Source organism: Pipistrellus hanaki (genome assembly GCF_964339955.1).
Source record: "Pipistrellus hanaki genome assembly, chromosome: 9".
NCBI classification, from domain to species: Eukaryota; Metazoa; Chordata; class Mammalia; order Chiroptera; family Vespertilionidae; genus Pipistrellus; species Pipistrellus hanaki.
The window spans coordinates 18,509,551-18,529,899 of record NC_140511.1 but is presented as its reverse complement, the minus strand read 5'-3'; the positions used below and the strand labels follow the sequence as shown (position 1 = coordinate 18,529,899).

The 20,349-nt window shown below is 36.8% G+C and overlaps 1 protein-coding gene across 1 annotated transcript in view; it reads right to left on the bottom strand.

The window, feature by feature from the left end:
- DDX10 (DEAD-box helicase 10) overlaps window positions 1-20,349 on the bottom strand; it is a 203,794-nt gene that overhangs the window by 137,391 nt on the left and 46,054 nt on the right. Inside the window, exon 13 of the mRNA XM_084895146.1 lies at window positions 19,448-19,919. Within this exon, the coding sequence (XP_084751272.1) occupies window positions 19,448-19,919 (472 nt within the window). The remainder of the gene's footprint in view (window positions 1-19,447; window positions 19,920-20,349) is intronic.

The following is a 20,349-nucleotide window of genomic DNA, read 5'->3' as shown; positions in this document are numbered from 1 at the left end:
AAGATTAAAAATATGAAAAATAAAATGGCAATAAATACATATCTTATCAGTTGATTATAAAAGTCAAAATAAATGAACAAAGAATTTAATGAACAGTATAAACTGATGAATAAAATGGATCCAGAAGCATGGAAACATGGAACAGATGATGAATCTCAGAGGGTGGTGGGGGAAGGGAGAGATTAACCAAATAACTTATATGCATTATCCATGGACACAGACAATAGGGTAGTGAAGGCCTGGGGCAGGGTGGGATCCATCTATGCTGCTTTCAACATCAAAGATTTAAATATATATTCATATATACATTGTAATGTATAGCATATATATATTATCTATTAAATACATATACATATGTCATGTAGGAAAATGAACAAGTTTGCGTTTTCAATATGTTAAATGTAGTGCTCATTTTAAAATTATGTAAAACTATAAAAAGTAGAAATTATTTTAATATTCCATGTTTCTCCCTTAGTCTTTACCTACAACCACCTCCAGCCCAGCTCACACATCAAACCAAGTAATTAAATGAGCTATGACAACTTTCTGTAGACATAAGACAATATCCCAATCAAAACTCAGTCGTATGTACAAAACAATTTTTAAAGTTTTAACAGCCCTGGCCAGGTGGCTCCAATGGTTGGAGCAAAGTCCCATATCCCAAAAGGTTGCAGATTAATTTCCTGGTTAGAGCATATATGTAGATTGAAGGTTTGATCCCTAGTCGGGACACAGACAGGAGGCAACTCATCAATGTTTCTCTGTCACATCAACGTTTCTCTCTTTCTCTCCCTTACCCCTCTTTCTCAAATCAATAAACATATCCTTGGGTGAGGATTTTTTTTTAAAGTTTAAAGAAAACTTTACTTTTAACCAATGAGATCCATGTAAGACTTCTGAATTATAGAACTGTAGGATAAGTCTGTGTTGTTTTAAGCCACTATGTTTTAGTAATTTGTTACAGCAGCCACAGAAAACTAGTACAATCCTTATATTGTCCAATTATATATTATATAATCTTCCTGATTTTATATATCTCCCTGTCCTGACATTTTACAAAATCTAAAAGTTTCATTTTTGTTTATTTCACTATTTAATGTTTTTCCTATGAGCAACTTTAAAGCCTTTATAGGAGCAATGAGGAAGGCAGGCAGGCGAGCAGTAGGGAGCCAGCAGTCCTGGATTGTGAGAGGGATGTCCAACTGCCCTTTTAGGCCCGATCCCTCAAGGTCTAAACAGGCAGTCGGACATCCCTCGAGGAGTCCCAGATTGGAGAGGGTGCAGGCTGGGCTGAGTCATTCAAAGAGGGTGCACGAACTTCATGCACTGGGCCTCTAGTAAATGAATAAGAGGAGGCAGAAAGAGTTGGGCCCCTCTGAGGTTGCTGTGGCACTCGGCAACCCCAGTTCAAGCATGGTGAGGTTGGACAATCAGATAAATTCTGTGTTTGTCAGGTGGATAAGGTCAGAAGATAAGAATGAAATGGCATTAAAGGTATTGACAAGAACAAAACAGAAAAGAAAAATGTTGAAGAAATGGTTCACAAATTAGAGAGTATATAGGAAACGACTAGAGCACATGTGTCAAACACAAGGCCCGCGGGCCAAATCCAGCCCGCCAGGCCTTGCAATGTGGCCCGCACCGCACTGTCATCACTGCACTCCGCTGTCAGTTTATGACATTGTCAGTTTATGACTGTTCAGTAAACCATTCGGCCCGCGATTTAGGCTGGATTTCAGATTTTGGCCCCTTCTCTGATTGAGTTCGACACCCCTAGACTAGAGGATTACAGAGAGTAAGAAATTAACTGGCTGGAGCATGGGAGATCAGGCAAAAACCAGGAGAAAAAAAAAAAGAAAAAGAAAGAAAGAAAGAAAGAAAGAAAGGAAAGAAAGAAAGAAAGAAAGAAAGAAAGAAAGAAAGAAAGAAAGAAAGAGGGCAAGAGGTTGAGAGTAATAAATTTTAAAGGCTGAAAGAAATTAAGGCCAGAAAGGATGATGGTTTCCAAGACAGAAAGTGACAGGCGTTTCCAGAAGAAAATAAACAGTCAAAAGAATGTGGTCAAATCTAGGCATAAAAGAATCACAAGGGTATAAAGAGAAGCTTGAAAATAAAGGCGTCAAGGAAGATAACTGTACTTTTTCAGGAAATCTCTTGGGGAGAAGGGGGTTGCACTGGCCATAGAACTGTTGACTATTAGACTTAGGAGTTTTACAAAAGTATAGAAATTATTATAATTAGTAAAAGGAGAGGTATGTGCATACATTTGCTTCCAAGCTACACAAATATGGTTACCAGCAAATATTTTTAACTGGATAATTACATAAAATTATAATTAACAGGTGTGTAGCTTATGTTACACAGAGTGATACACAAAAGGTGGCAAGTGAGTTTTTAGAAATAAAATTATTTTCATATACAGCATTCATCCTGGAAAGGAGAAACAAACATCACTTCTAATGAGACAGGAAAAGAGGAAGATCTTGGAGATGAAGGTGAGTGCAGACAGGCTGATAATTTGGCTTAGAGAATTCTTTGCAGGGCGAAATGGGAGAGTTCGGGGACTGGGTTGCTATAATTATGCTGGGGTAACCTATGAAGCCACAGATCACAGGCTCCAGAAAGTCATTCAGCAGTGTCCTCAGCAGCCTCACCCTCCATCTGCTGCCTGGGAAGATCCATTTCACGGACAAGTTTAACATAGACCCAGACTAAAATCAAATGCTCGATATTGGCTGTATTTATTTTTCAAATTTTCCTAGTCAGGAGAGAGAATTAATATGTGTGGGATGCTTGAGGAATTATAAGGGAGATGATTCTACTCAATAAATGACTTTATAACTTATTCTCCTTCAGTAGGACCAAAAGAATCTGAAAGACATGATTAGATGAATGTTGACTATAATCTAACGTAAGACCTGCATTTTTCTCACTAGATGACTGACCAAAAATGCCTAATTGCTATCCTAAGCCCTCGAGAAAACACAAATAGATACTCTGAAAATACCACAAGAAGACTACCTTATTGTTTTTAGACAAGCCCCAGTGAGAGAATAGTAACCAACCTTCAATCTGCACAAAGTTACTCACAGGTCCTATCCACACCTCTAACAGCAGAACCATAAAGATGTTACAGGAACAACATTACAAGTTTAGAACTATGTAAACCAAAGATCAGGTACATAGCCCATAGTAACTTAAATCAAAAGACAAGTCCAAATGCATGCACCAATCTAAAAGCTAAATTAAAGAGCTCAGTGAAGTGAATAAATTCAATAAAAATACAGGCTCAATTTCAACTTTCCTCTGATCTATTCAGTGACCTTATTCTCAAAACAACCATAAATTGGAACTTATTATGCTTGCAATCTGATTAAGGCAGATGAAGAATGCAATTTGATCTCAGTGAATCTGACATCCAGATGCATGAGGTTTCACAGCACTAGAAAATTTTATATGTAAGCATCACCCAGTCCAATGAACAGCTTCATACTGAATTTCATTAAATTGATTACTAAAATAAATATGGATTAACCAACAAAAATCACATTCAATAAAGTTAACTGCAAACTAACCTTCCTGCAGCTTGAACAAACAGCTTTAAAGAAGAAAACTGTAGCAGCACTAATGAATTAATATAGCCAGAGGCTAAGTATAGCTGACATAATGCATTATCTTGGCATAGTTCCTTTTACCTTTTCCTTTACTTCAGGTTTCAAAAAAAAAAAAAAAAAAAAATCTACAGTAAAAATAGCTAATATTGTTTATTGAGCACCTGTCATATACTAGACACAACTCATATTTATCAGAGCAAACCTTTGAGCTAATACTATTATTAGCCTTATCATTCAGAAAGGAAACTAAAGGGAAGAGAATATTCCCCAAGTTACAAAATTGACAAACGGCCCAGTAAAGATTTGAACTCACAAAGTATTACTCCAGAACAAATGTTAACTATTCTTACTGTCTCATAAACAGTAATTTTCTCCACATAAACATCTAGAAAACCATCTAACTGGGGAAAGAGAAAAGAACTACTAATAAAACCATGCAAGTTAAACTCAGGGAGAGGTTAAGCTTTTTCTGTAAAGGGCCAGATAATAACTATTTTAGGCTTTCTGGTCCACCTGGTCTCTGTCACAACTACTCAATCCTGCTGCTGTAGCCAGAAAGCAACAATAAGTAAACAAATAAGCACAGCAGTGTTCCAATCAAACTTGATTTAAAAAGTAAAAATTTATTTGCAAACATGGATAACAGGTAGGCCTAATCTGTCTCAGTGACCACAGTTTGCCAACCCCAGACTAGTTGTTAAGCAGATTTAAAGTTTTGGTATACTATAAAACTCAGGACTCCTACATAAATCAATTACAGAACAATCTGCACATAGTCTTCTCAAGGGCAAGTGATTTTAGTTGCAAAAAAAACTTTTATTTTAATTACATTGTTAAAACAATGTTAACAGCAGCTTTTCCCTTTGCAGCCTTTCATGGACACCTCTAGGTTTTTCTAAATGACAAGGGATGCCAGGACCTCCTGCCAAGAACAGGCTTTACAAAGCCACAGCAGTGTGCACCAGGGCTGCTGCTGCACAGCCTACATTTATTCCCCATCAACAGCATCTATTCTATTAGGGTGGGGTCCTGATATGTAGCCAACAAAATCAGATTTCCTAGAACAATGAAGGCAGGAAGCTAAGTGAGCGCACTTGAGTTAGCTATGCAAATTAATGATGTAATGAATCAATTAAAGTGTCACTTATATGTGGAATATAAAACAAAAGAGTAACAATCAAACTAATAAAAGAAAACAAAAGCAAACTCATAGACACAAACACCAGAATGGTGATTAGGGGAAGGAAGGTCAGGGAAGGGCGAATTGAAAATTCCACTTCTCTGATCCTGACTTCCTAGTTTTTAACTATCATCCTCCTGGATGCTGACCCAGTGAGGCACAGGTGACAGAAAGTGAACAAGGTTTGCTTTATGTTCTTATATATCCCCCAGGCTAACTGATATCATGAGCAAAATGGTATCTTCTCTGATCCTTCTTTCTATCATTTATACTTATCCTATCTTATCCTATCTCTCATCTGTAGCTATATGTGCAATATATCTAAAATTACACTCCTCATTTTCCTAATGCTACACTCTAATTTGATTCTTATCCACCTATCATCTATTTGGATTCCAAATGTTTTTAGTCACACTGTTTAGTAAATACAGTTTAAATATACACCCAACATACATTTTAATTTATAAAATTTGTGCATGAATATATGTGGGTGTATATCAAATCAAATAAAAGAAAAATATGAGGGGTCAAATAAGTAAATAGAAGTTCTTGTATTTCCTTCCTATATCCCAATGATTCATCACGCACATTCTATTTGTAAACTTGATTATGGCCATAGGTTCCAAACGTGGTACTAACAAAAAAATCCTTGTAAAATGGAATGTATACTCACACCATATATATATTAGCCTAAACGGCCTTTACAACTGAACAACCAGAACGATTGGTCGATCAGTTGCTATCTATGACATGCACTAACCACCAGGGGGCAGACACTCAATGCAGGAGCTGCCCCCTGGTGGTCAGTACTCTCCCACAGCCAACTCCCCACGGCTTGTTCCCCCTTGGCCATCCAAACTCCCGCAGCTCCTTCTCTCCCAGCCAGCCAACCTCCCCGGCACCTCCCCCAACAAGCCAACTTCCCAGGGTCCCTCCCCCAGGCCAGACACCCCATTAGCCTCGATCGCCACCCATGCAGGAATTCATGCACCGGGCCTCTAGTAAGTGTATAAATATTATGAGAACACTAGTGAGAACCTACAAGGGAAAGCATTTAGAGAAGGTCATACCAAGGCTTTAAAGCCATTCTGTGTACTAGGAACAGTAAATTATTCAGTTTTTGACATTCCAGCAAAAACAGCAGAATCCAATCTGTCCCCAAAAAAGGCCATCAAAAAGCTTCCATTACTTCACCACAATACAAATCAGCATCAAAACTAACTTTGTAAGAAAATTACTAAACAAAGGGGAGGAACTGTCTACAATGAATTAAAAAGATAAATTGGGAAATTAATGTTATTGTGTTGGCATTTTAAAAGGGAAAAAGTAGCCAATAATAAATATAACATGTAACTATGTTACTTTACATACACACACATACACACACATGCACACACATAAATCACTCTGCATTCAGCCTTTTACATTCGTAAAGCAGCTAAACAAAAAAAAAGCCGAAGATATTTTAATTCCTTAAGCCTCTAAAAGCAAGTACAAAGTGGTTCAGAATACTAAATTAAAAATTAAACTCACTCAATAGATAACTCATTAATATAAAACTTTACTAAAAATTGCCAAATTAATTCCAGGAGAATGTTTTGGCTTATTTGTCAAATGTTCATTACTTCTAATTTTTCATGCTGCTTTTCAATTTTTAAATGAGAATACACCACAGGAACTATACATCTTAAATTATTCCTCTGGCTTTTAATAGAACAAAATAGATTCTGAACCAGGTATTTAGAGAAATTAGTGCATAGGAATATATCAAAAGGGTAACCAAGAAAATGTGACAGACATATGGGGAATGGCAGGCCTTTAGGAGTACCTTTAACTCTTACCAAAATATGTTTTCATTGTTTAATAAATCCTTGTCAAGGCAATAGGTACATAATGCAATGTTGTTGCTCCTTTCTGTAATATTTATCCACTTTGGTGGGGATGACTCCATTTTGTAGATGTTATATGTTTATGAGGAACCTATATTTTAAGATGCTCTGTTATTTTTTAATCAAAAAGTAAGCAAATAGAAAATTAAAAACAGTGATTCTATTTAAATAATCCTTATCCAACAAAGGATAAGAATTTATGTGACTGTGTAGGCTGTGTGCCTTATGATCAAAACATAAATATTTAATAAGCACTTGAATCCTAGAATTCTTCAGAAGAAGAGCTAAATGTTAGTGCATCTGTAGAAAACAGTTAAACATATTCTGTTTGTACAAATTTAAAGCTTTATAAAGTTCACTCTTCTAAAATAAAGACTACTAATAGTCACTAGTAATAAATAAGAAAGACATTTGTAATTTATGATAAGAGGCATTTTCATAAATGTTTTTCCAATAGCTTGGCTACCAGAATTCAATTCAGCAAGCATTTATTCAGCACCTACTGTGTGGCAGGCCCCAATGGAGAAAAATGGTACTTTTGCAACATTCACTATTAGTAACTCAAAATCTAGCATAAAAAAAGAGATTCCAAAATGGCAGCAGAATAAGTGGATGCTACACTGCTACACTGACACACTCCCAGGACCAAATGGGAATTACAACTAAAATACAGAAAAACCATCTACTAATAAAAGAGTAATATGCTAATTTACTGGGAGACCTTCTGGACAAAACATCATACTCAATGAGTAAAAACTAAAATCATTTCCCCTAGCAACAGGAATAAGACAGGGATGTCTGCTTTCAATACTCTTATTCAACATAGCACTGGAATTCCTAGCCACAGCAATCAGACATGGAGAAAACATAAAGGGCATCTAAATTGGAAAGAAGGAACTAAAACTCCCCTATTCACAGATGACAATACATTGTACATAGAAAACTTCTAAAGATTCCACCAAAAAATAAGTGCTAAATTTAATAAATGAATTTGGCAATGTAGCAGGATACAAAATTAATACCCAGAAATTGATGGCACCTGTATACACCAACAATGAATTCTCAGAAAGAGAAACTAAATAAACAATCCCATTTACCATGTGGGGGGGTGGGAGGGGCGGAGGATTAAGAAACCTTACCAAAGAGGTAAAAGACTTGTACCTAGAAAACTACAGGACGTTGACAAAAGATATAGAGGAAGATATAAACAAGTGGAAGAATATATTATGTTCATGGATTGGTAGAATTAGCATCATTAAAATGTCCATACTACCCAAAGCAATCTATAGATTCAATGCAATCCCTATTGTTATCAATGGCATATTTCACAGATCTAGAAAAAAAAAATACTCCAAAAATTTGTATGGAATCAAACAAGATTCTGAATAGCTATAATAATCTTTAGCAAGAATAAGAAAGTTGGAAGGATCACAGTACCACATATCAAGTTATACTACAAAGCCACTGGAATCAAAACAGCCTGGTACTGGCATAAGCACAGACATATAGATCAATGGAAAGTGACCCAAGCAATTATATTATGCTCAGAAATTTGACAAAGGAGGCAAAATTATGCAATGGAGTAAAGATAGTCTCTTCAATGATGGTTTTTGAAAAATTGGGAGGATACATGCAGAAAAAAAAAAAAAAGAAAGAAAGAAAGAAAGAAAGAAAGAAAGAAAGAAAGAAAGAAAGAAAGGAAGAAAGAAAGAAACTTGACCACCAACTTACATCATACACAAAAATAAACTTAAAATTGATAAAAGTCTTAAATGTAAGACATGAGGGGGAAAAATCCTAGAAAAAAAAACATAGGCAGCAAAATCTCAGACACCTCTCGTAGCAATATAGTTACAGATACATCTCCTAGGGCAAAAGAAACTAAGGAGAAAATAAACAAATGGGACTAAATCAAAATAAAAAGATTTTGAGCAGCAAAAGTAACCATCGCCAAATTAAAATGGAGCCCACTGTATGGGAGAACATACTTACCAATGATACATAAAGAATTAATATCCAAACTATATAAGGAACTCAAACACCTTAACAAAAGAAAGACAATCCAATTAAAAAATGGGCAAAGGACCTAAACAGACACTTCTCCAAAAAAGACATATGAACGGCAAAGAGACATATGAAAAAATGTTCAAATCAGGAATGCAAATTAAAACAACATTTAAGGTATCACCTCATCAGAATGGCTACCATTAACAAATCAACAAATAACAAATGCTGGCAGGAATGTGGAGAAAAAGGATCCCTAATACACTGCTGGTGAGAATGCAGGCTGGTGCAGCCATTATGGAAGACAGTATGGAGTTTCCTCAAAAAATTAAATATGCAACTGCCATTTGACTCAACCATCCCACTTCTAGGAATATATCCTAAGAAACTCAAAATACCAATCAGAAAGAATATATGCACCCCTGTGTTCATAGCAGCGCAATTTACAATAGCTAAGATCTGGAAACAGCTCGTGCCCATCAGTAATGAGTGGGTAACAAAGCTGTGGTACTTTTACACCATGGAGTAGTATACAGCAGTAAAAAAGAAGGGTCTCTTGCCCTTTGGGACAGCATGGGAGAACCTGCAGAGTAATATGCTAAGCGAGATAAGCCAGTCAGAGAAAGACAAGTGTCACATGATCTCACTCATATGTGGAACCTAATGAATAAAATGGACTGTTGAATAAAACAGACCCAGAGACATAGAAGCATGGAACAGACTGTTGAATCTCAGAGGGAAGGCATGGCTGGGTGGGAAGAGATCAACCAAAGACCTTGTATACATATACGCATAACCCATGGACACAGACAATAGGGTAGTGAAGGCCTGGGGTGGGGGCAAGGGCGAGCTGGAAGGGGTCAATGGGGGAACATTGGGACATATGTAATACTATCAAGAATAAAAATGTTTTTAAAAAGAATAACACTAAATATCTTGAGGAACATAAAAATTAAGATGCTACTGCTCACAGTGGCAAAAATGTTATGCTACATTTATAGTTTAGTTCTGGAAAACAGTTTTGCAATTTTCAGCCATTTCGGTTTTACACGTATACATAATATGACTATGACAAATACAAAACCATTTCAAATACTAGTATCACAAGTTTTCTTCACTGCGATCATTCCACAATGGATGATTAACAAGCACATGGCATCTAATCTGGCTAAAAGACCAGAACAACAAAATTGTCCCCATTGAGTCATGATATTCATCAGCTACGTACTCAAAACAAATATTCATAAGTACATCAAGATGGGTCCATGACAGTGATGCAAAACATGCATCTCAGGTTATCACAGTGTTTGGTGAACCACCTCTACCCAATTCATCCCACAGGAGAGAAAGTAAAGACCACACAGAAATAGGTGGCAGAAACCCCAAACACTGACATGCTGAAGTCATATTAGGATACCTCTACTTGTTTTCTCTATCTTTTGCTAAGTAGACATCAAAAGTAAGAAACAGCCGAGACCGGTTTGGCTCAGTGGATAGAGCGTCGGTCTGCAGACTGAAAGGTCCCAGGTTCGATTCCAGTCAAGGGCATGTACCTTGGTTGTGGGCACATCCCCCGTGGGGGGTGTGCAGGAGGCAGCTGGTTGATGTTTCTCTCTCATCGACGTTTCTAGCTCTCTATCCCTCTCTCTTTCTCTCTGTGGAAAATCAATAAAATATATTTAAAAAAAAAAAAAAAAAAAAAGTAAGAAGCAACTATTTCAGATGAAATTTGAAGACCCTGCACAAATATATTTCTAAGACCTCCACATAAAAACTAGTCGCAGCAAGAGTAGAAAAGTGGTTGCCAGGGTAGGGAGGTAGGGAAAATAAGAAGAGGTTGGTAAAAGGGTACAAATTGCCAGTTGTGAGATGAGAAAGGTCTGAAGATGGATCATATAACACGGTAACTACAGTTGACTATAGTTGAAAACACTGTGTTGTATAATTAAAATTTGCTAGGAGAAATGAATTTAAATGTCCCCACACACATACACATAAAGATAAATATGAAGTGATGTTCATTTGATGCACATCCTGGCTCAAGAATGTATATTTTTGCTAATTTCTTAATCTCTTTAAGACTTGTGTTGTTTTAAGATGGAGAGGTCTCCCTAACAACATTTTAAAGCTCCAAAAAGAAAGGACCTTTTGTTTCGCCCTCTTCCTCTTTTGCAAAGGGCCCTGTTGGGCGTCTAATGATTATCTTTCTCAGAGTAATGTTTCAGATGCATAAAATAAAATATTTAGGATTACTTGGACCCCCGACTTTTTCTTCTATCCACTGCAGGATAAGAGGTTTTGTGATAGAGGGAATTATAGTAACTTTTCTACTTCTTAACATCTTTGATTCCAAATTATGGAAAGTCTCCTTTGATAATGACATATCTTAAACTAATGTAAAAATTCCCTGCTTCACAATTTACTGTGATTCCTTAGACATCCTATAGCTACCCCACCCAAGACCTTTAATTTTTTTATGCTAAAATAAATGGCCTATGAAAGGGCCATGGCAAAGAGAAGAGGGGGAGAATGACAGAAGTGTTAGAAACTCCTATAAAATACAGAAATTGATTACAGCACCACTGTGTGAGTGTAAACATCTCATTTTATTGTTTCACTTTCTTGCTTTTCACAGATGTGTATTTTATAAATTGAAGGCAAGACACTTCATTAGCATAAAAATTTCAACTCACTTTATTGTGGTTGTCTGAGCTACACCCACAATATCTCCAAAGTATGCCAATATTTCAATATCATTAACTTGTTAGTAGAAAACTTAAGATTCAGATCTCCCATTTTCTATTTGGCAAGTGAACCTTAAGAAAGTTAAAGCAACTATTTGACTGATTGTCAGTCTGAGTCACATCTGCTTAGTCAGTACTGAAAGAGGGACAAACCAAGCTGGTGGCAGTGCTGCAACATCATTCACTGCTAAATATACTAAAACAAAAGGTTCCTTTAAAGTTAGCTCTTCTGATTGTTTCCCAAAGAAAACAATGATACACTCTAACAGCCAATTTCTCAAGTGGAATCTTTCATAATAGAGTCTTAATATGGCTTCTCATTTCCATCAACTAAAACATTCAAAGCAACAGCTGTACTTCATACAAATTCTGCAATCTTATTTTAGCTCTGACCATATTGATGATTTTTTTTCTTCTTTAAAGAAATTACAAGCTCAAGATAAAAATCATTTTTACAGAGTACTTAAAAGGATTGTCCATATTGCCAACGAATAAATTCAATATGGAATTTCAGTAAAATACAGCTCTTAACTACTTGTTTTACCTAATTTTCTTTTCAACAAAGCAAAAACCTTTGTAACAATAAAGTACAAATGACTATTTTAATAATCCACTTGCAATTAAGAGTAATTCTACTTAAATTAGAATTGGTTGGAATTCTACACTCGTTTTTGAAAATATATGTGTGTGTGTGTGTGTGTGTGTGTGTGTGTGTGTGTGTGTGTTTATTAATTTCAGAGAAAGGAAGAGGAAAGGAGAGAGAGAGATACATCAATGACAAGGAATCAGCAATTGGTGGCCTCCTGCATAGCCCCTACTGGGGATCAAGCCCGAAACACAGAACATGTGCCCTGACCAGGAATCTAACAATGATCTCCTGGTTCTTAGACCGATGCTCAACCACTGAGCCACACTAACCGGCTGGAATTCTATACTCTTTAACTGATTATTAAACACTTAGTTCTTTTGTGATTATTGTCATGATAACTCAATTTTATTAACAAAATTTTACACGGTAAATGTTATTCAGCCAGAGTTTGTATCTTACACACTCTACATATACTGACATTTACCAAAAAAAAGCATATGTGTGTGTGTGTGTGTGTGTGTGTGTGTGTAGCAGTGGCATCTCCAAGAAGCATGAGAGAAGGCCAAGTGTTTACAGAAAATGTTTAATAAGAAAATTACATGGTTCCTCTCTTTCAAGCATAACAAAAGAGGATCAGTTCTTTGACATTTAAGCACAAGAGGACTTTTAACTTTGACATGATAAAATATGCAACCTGAAAATGGCTTTAACTCTTCTCTCCATGTTTCTTATATTCACTGTTATCACCTCCGTCTACCCTTCAGAAATGGAAAATAAGTAGTGATCATGTCAAAACTCTTCTATACCATACTAAAAGTGAGCCTCACTCTCAACCACTGCACTCTGGCTGGTTGAGACAACTGAATTTATCATTTCTTTCAATATAGAGATTCAAGTTGCCACCACCAACTGGTCAGTTAGACATAGTAGGAAACCTATCTGCTATCCTTAATTCATATTTTAATCAAACTGACTAACTGAAAATGATTATATATATATAAAATCACACTAAACATAACCTTTCCCTCTTTCTCTACCTATCAAATCCAACACAACCTTCAATACTAATCAAGTCTCACCTTCTCCAGAAAGAGTTCCAGTACTCTGGCCTAAAGTTCTAGCACAAATTCAAAACATTTTTTTACTACAGATGAATATTGTACATAATCTTTCTTATATTTCTATCTTATATTATTTCACTTAATATTTCCATATGAATATCGTGTCTCTACGTGCGTAACTTTACTGAGGTCTAAGAAGTCTAACTTCCATATTTGATACAGTAATGTCTGTATTGACTATTTTAAGAAAATAAAACATATGATTAATTATAGAGGGAAAATGTGGCAGAGAATAATTGGGATCAACAGACATGATCCCAAATGTTTAGGCCAACCCGTTCTACCCATAGCTCAGTATTTTTATTCTTTCCCCAATGATTTTTAGGTCTTGGCACTATGAATCATTTCAATGAAAAAGGAATAAGTGAGTCTATAATGTTGATGTGGGTGTTTTTATAGAAGAAAGAAGCTGGTGTTCTAAGTAGTCCAGCAGGATGTTTCAACCTAAGAAAACCAAAGACATAAATAGCCTCATTAAATAATCATTCATTTCTTGGCATCTGCTAAAGCTTCACATTTCACACAATGTGAGCAACTCAACACATAGATCTTACTGAAAAAATGCTCCAAACTGCGATGAAACAATGCTTTCTTTCCTTCAACTTCTGACTTGAGGAATTCCTAGAAACTACATAAAACCATTCAAATGACTAATATTAAGGAAAACATAATTAAGTACAAATAAACTCTACATCTGAATTTGAAAAGCTTATGAATCATTTTTCTCCTTCATATTACTAAACACATTTTAGTAAAAACACATAAACCCAACACAAATGTGAATACATAGGCCTGTCCAAAACAATTCATTTCTTGTGTAAAGTAATTAGATAATCTTTATTATCATGTTTCCACATGTGTCTCAAAAGAGATAGCACAGGTAAGACATAATAGTTTTTCGACTATTTCTCCAAGCTTCTTAAATGTGGGAACAACAAAACTCAAGAAGCACTGCACTTACGCAAGAACCTGTGCTGTCACTGCACCTCTGCCTCTGGTAAGCTTGAAGTTTCAGCTGAAGCACATCGCTGTCAAGAGTTCTGCAAAGTCTCCTGGCAACAATGATTCATATACACACCCTTCGTCACAACTCTACTAAGAACTACACACATTTAGACAAAAACAAGCCACTCATGAGAAAGAATTAGGGTCAAACTGATTTCTATCAGTGAACTCTCTATAAAATTTGGTTTTTCTAAAAAAAATTTTTTGAATCAACTTTAGAAGGGTAGTCAACTTTTACTTAAATCTTTATTTTTCTAGAGAACACAGAGGACCACATCAAGGCCCCTGGAGATCAAAACAATCTATATGAGAAGAAAAAATCGATGGATGGGTTCATTCAGGTTTAGGAATGATTTCACACAGATATTTATTCTAACCAACTTTTCATCCAAAACAAGATACTAGCATATAACTTTACTGAGAAAAGAGTCCTATCTAAGATTAACCCATTCAGCCAACAAATATTTTCTGACCCCTTATGTTCTAGGTACATTTTTCTATCAAATAGCTAAGTCTCAAATTGGGGTATGGAACCTGAATAAATAAAAGATCAACAGATCTGAGTTAAAGAAGTTCTCCTCACTTATTCATTCAATCATCTCATTCAACAAACAGCTATGAGAATCTTCTATAAGAACAGGCAACCCTGACAGATATAAAGACACAGAAGGAATAATACAATTCCCTGCCTCCATACCAGAATACAGTATAGTAGGGAAAACAAAACTATGACGGTGCAGGGTGCTCAGTGCCCAGACAGGGGTAAGCACACTCTGGAGCAGCAGTCACCAACCGGTGGTCCATGAGGTCCAAAAGGTTGGCATCCGCTGGTTTAAGGAAACCTTTGGCGCAGCAATCACCAACTGGTGGTCCGCGAGTCCAAAACGTTGGCGACCGCTGCTCTGGAGCATCTGTCTTGGTCCCAGAAAACTTAACTACACACTACTTTAGGCCTTATCAAACAAAGTAATGGTTTTCACATGCAGGAACCTGTGTGTCGCTGGAATTCATGTTGGCATTTAAATTGAAGTAGTTTTTCTACAGACTGATCTGGGAGAAGCTGACCAAAGTGGAAAGATAAATGGAAAGTTGGTTGCTATTCCTGGCATGGGAGAAAATCATCCCTGTTTCCATATACCTTCCATCAATTACTCTTTCAGATTACCTTTTCAAGCATGTAAAAACAGAATACAGTACCTCCACTTGGGACAGATAACAGAATTGTTCCTGACCAGGTTAATGAAGATAATGTCTCCCTTTGGGTGAAGGTTGGGCAGGTTGGCTAGCAGACCTCTCACGGGACTGGGGGTTTCTTAGCTCTGACACAAACCTACTCTTTGGATGACACCAACCTGGCATGCCCCTGTGGAATTTGAGAGGCAGGGGAACCAGTGCAAACTTGAAGTTCACGTAGCCTTCTGTGCCATGAGTGACCTAGCAAAGTAAATAAAAATGTGCAAGCTAACTTGTTAAGCTGCAAGTAGAGTAGAATCTTAGGTTCTTCATAAATTCTTAAAACCTAATTTGTTTTTCTCTCTTCAGTAAATGAAGACGAAAAGACAAACGAATCTGCAATGTCCACCACAGAACAGGGCTAGTTAGTGGGAGGTGAGGAGAGGAAGAGGAGTAACCAATACACCACTTCTAATCCTGTAACCGTAAATCTGGTTGGTGTTAGTAGACAGGCTGGAAACTTGACAGGTAGCCTCAAGGACACTGATGGCATATTGTTGGACAATAAAATATCTCCTCCCTCCTTTTTGTGGAAGGAAGAGAGTTAGAGAGTTAGAAACACAGTTTATCTCTAAAAACAATCATTAAAAACCAATAATTTGTTCACATTATTAAATACAATGGCTCAATAGCTATTAAAACATGCATTACTAAGTGTGTCTGAAACTGAGCCAATCTAAAACCTTTAACAGGATATAGTAAAAAGAAAACAACATTCATTAAAAGTCAAATTTTCAGCTTCATTTTTTAAAAAAAATAAATCTCAGAAGATTTGAGTAAAGAGTCAAGATAGAGCGCATAATAGATTTTACCTACTCTTTGATTTACAAAATTCTACTTTATGAAAATGTCAGCAAGTAGGAAAACCAGTCCAGATAGATAAAAAAAAAAAAAAAAAAATACAAGAAAAGCAAAACAATGCTGAATCAAACCACGAGAGAGAATATTTATCAGGTTCTTACTGTTTCTGCAATATACAACCATTTCACCCATCAAACATTCTGAAATTAGTATACCGTACTTTCCAAAATTAGGTATCACAGCAAGGAAAAAAGAATTCCTGTGCTGTGGCTTCCTTTGACAAAAACCAACAGATATGAAAATGCATGCCGGTGGAAGAATTACTCTAACAATGATCACTCAAAGGATGTAATAGGAAATGTGCCATTTTAATTTAGAAAATAAACTTAGGTAGAAATTGTTATTTGGAGGCATTCTCTATAGTGATTGCCTCTAACAGACTGAATCACTTGTTCCATCAACATGAGGGGTGGTGGGAGGAAACAGACAATCAGGATGGAAAATTGCATTAAGACAGGTTATCCCTGAAAATCTGAGCCGCACCCTCTATGTGCTCTCAGAAAGTTAAAATATGTGATTTCTATCTCATGCATACCTAATGGTTAAGATTGTCTTCATATATTGATATTTCAGGACATTCATAGTGCCCAGGATACTAAGACATTTGTTTCCAGATCTTAAAAGTAATACACTCTAAGAATCACCACTGTGCTGGCTTGATTAGAACTGTAACAAAATAGCACTGTTTTCAACCATTTATTATGCCAAATAAAAACTAGCAGATTCTCTGCCCAATGGTAAATCAGGACCATCTGTCAACTCTATTCTAACAGCCAGCAGGCATGCTAGAAGAAGAAAAAACAAAACAAACAAAAAAAAAAAAAAACAGCAACAGCCCTCTGAGGGGAAAATGTCCAGAGACGGATGGTCTACTACCTGCTTAGTACAGATAAACTTTTTGTCCTTTGAAAGATAAGTTAAATACTAAGTTTAATAAAACTTTACTGTATTGTTTCTAATAATTTTTTGTTTATTTAGGAAGAGCTACATTATGTTGCCAGCTCTCAAGGTGATACATCTTATTACACATTTCTTTGTAGAGTCAATTTGCCTACCAAAAGCCTATTTACCAATTCTTCCTCCCTTCCTTTTCTGAGAAGTACCTGCACAATTTAAACAAAGACCCAATAACAAAAGGGGTCAAGGAACCCTCACATCGCAACTGTGATCCCATCCATCAAAAATAACCCAAAAGATATGGAAGGGTTAAAAGAGAAACTGAACAATTTTGTAAATGACAAACAAAAATGTTCCGTTCATTAAACATCATTCATTACAGACACATTCACACTCAAACATTCTACAACATTGTATTCTTATAGCCACATAAACAAAAAAGACAGGGAAAATATACACAGAAGGAGGCTTTATGATTAAGAGGTAAAGGGGGAAAAATAACCCAACCTAGTGGGGGAAAAAAGAAGGCAACAAAAAAGGTCAAGAAAGTCCTAGCCAGTTTGGCTCAATGGATAGAGTGTCGGTCTGTGGACCAAAGGGTCCCAGTTTCGATTCCAGTCAAGAGGCGTGCGGGGGGAATGTCCCTGGGAAAGGCTCCTGCAGCCGCAACAGCACTCACCATCCATGAGCAAGGCATTTGGCGCCCATTGGTCAGCTCAGCAGTGCTTCCACTGTGGGAGCACACTGACCACCAAGGAGCAGCTCCTGCATTGAGTGTCTGCCCCCTGGTGGTTAGTGCATATCATAGCAACCAGTCGCTTAGGCTTTTATATATTATATATATAGATAGATGTTTTACTACATTATTGTCCTGCAATGGATTGAAAATTAGAATATTAGCCCTTAAGCAAACACAGCTTGGGAGCATTGCCCTAAAGACTGAAAATTTAAACCATTATGAAATTGGCATGATAATCTTATCTAATGAGTATGTACTTTATATTTACACTTTATTTTTACTGAAAAAAAGGTCTTTCTTATTACGCAGGCAACACTGTTCCCACTGAACTTTTACTGATGTGCCAATTAACTTTAAGGCACCAACTCCCAGGAGGGAGTGACATTGATGATTCTCTCTCTCCCTCCCTCTCACTTCTCTTTACTTTTGCTAAATATCAATGCATAAAATATTCTCTAGTGAGGATTAACAAAAAAACAAATCTCATGAAGCCTTCATTTAATAAACTTCCATTTTACCTAAAATGCAATTTCGTGGTAATGAATGAAAGCCTTATATCAAAGCAAACATAATATAACTCTGCCTGTCACAATAGATGGCACTAACTTCAGTTGTTAACTTGGACTTTGATTAGTATATATCTTAGAAGCTGTGTTTCAAAAAGAACAAAGTCAAAATGGAAATACTCTTAAATTTGGATAATGGAGGGAAAAACATGAAGAGTTAAATCCAGTGTTACCATCAATACAGTACTTCCATTAAAAAGTTTCAGCCGGGACCGGTTTGGCTCAATGGATAGAGCGTCGGCTTGGGGACTGAAGGGTCCCGGGTTCGATTCCGGTCAAGGCCATGTACCTCGGTTGCGGGCATATCCCCAGTAGGGGGTGTGCAAGAGGCAGCTGATCGATGACTCTCTCTCATCGATGTTTCTAACTCTCTATCTCTCTCCCTTCCTCTCTGTACAAAATCAATAAAATATATATTTTTATAAAAAAAAAAAGTTTCAGATAAGTATACATATGTTAACTGCTTAAACTCAAGAATAAAAATTCTTATAATTCTTATTTTTATTTTATTTATTTTTATTTTGGAAACTAACCAGATTACAACTCCTCAGATCCATAAGGGACACACTCAGGTGGAAGACTCAGTGAGCACCAAAGCCCCACTGAAGCAAGTCTTGTCTCATAAGGGTGTCTCCAGCACAGAAGTTCTCCCATTGTAGACTCAGCTGATCCTCACAGCCAATTGGTCTGGATGTCAATTCCTCCCAGTGATACCAACAACAATCAAGGCTTAGCTACAAGAGTGTGCACACAGCCCACAAACGGTGCATCAAGAATGTCCACCTCAGGTGACTGGGGAGGCTGAGGCACTGGGCCCTATAGGACACTTAGCACACAAAGCCACTCTATCAACTCAGGGAAGCAGCAAAAATGAGGAGACAAAGAAAAAGGTCACAAATGAAAGAAAGTAAGTTCTTGCTTTCTAATAGTTGCTCAAAGGCAACAAAGCAACACACAATAAGCGGTAAGAAATAATAGAAGACCCTCCATTGGGAGTACACTTACCTGTAATGCTTTATTCTCTTTAAGGTCCAACCCAAACACATTGTGTCGCTTCACTTTAAAGAAATCAGCTCCGAGTTCATCTTCTTCCTCCTCCTCATCATCATCTCTGTCCAAGAATTGCAAGGGAGCTTCCTTGTGCTTCTGAGACTCATCAGTGCTAGGGCCGGAATGAGGTTGATACCCTTTTGCTTTTCCCAGTTTCTCTTCCACCTCTTCATCTTCCTTTTCTTCTTCCTCTTCATCACTAATGCCATTAGCCAGTCCATCTTCTGTCTCTTCTGGTCTTTTCCCACCTTTCTGAAGGATGGACATTTTCTCACTGAAGTATGCTCTAAATTCTTCCACTTCATCATTGGTGAGGGAGGGGGCCCTTGGCTCGTCTTTATCTTGGGTCACTATCAATTCTTTGTTCGGTTGTTTCTGCATTTTCTGAAGAAATCGTACCCGTGGTGCCACAGCAAGACCAAGAGACCTTAAATGGGCAATTAAAAATAGTTAATCAATACACTGATGGTGTGTTTATGGTTATTATGAAACAATTTCTCAAGAGTTGGGATCTATTTTTAGAGCCTTTCCCAAAGAAAATGTTCCTCTGAGATATAAAAATCTTGACAGAAAATACTGAATATCTGTCAGAAAACAATGAAGATAGCCCATTTTTCATTAAGAGGTTAATACCTTATAAAAGAGCACGAGAACAGAAACAAAGAAACAATATGAGTACTAGATCTGCCAGCTTCCAGTTTAGCTCCTTCAGCCTCCACTTCCTGAAACATGGAATAACAGTACCTACCAGACCAATCTCACAATTGTCGTGGAGATGTGATATACTAACTCTATAAAAACACTTTGTAAAATGTAAATACTAACACTGGAAAAGACATGGCCCTGAAAGGACAAAA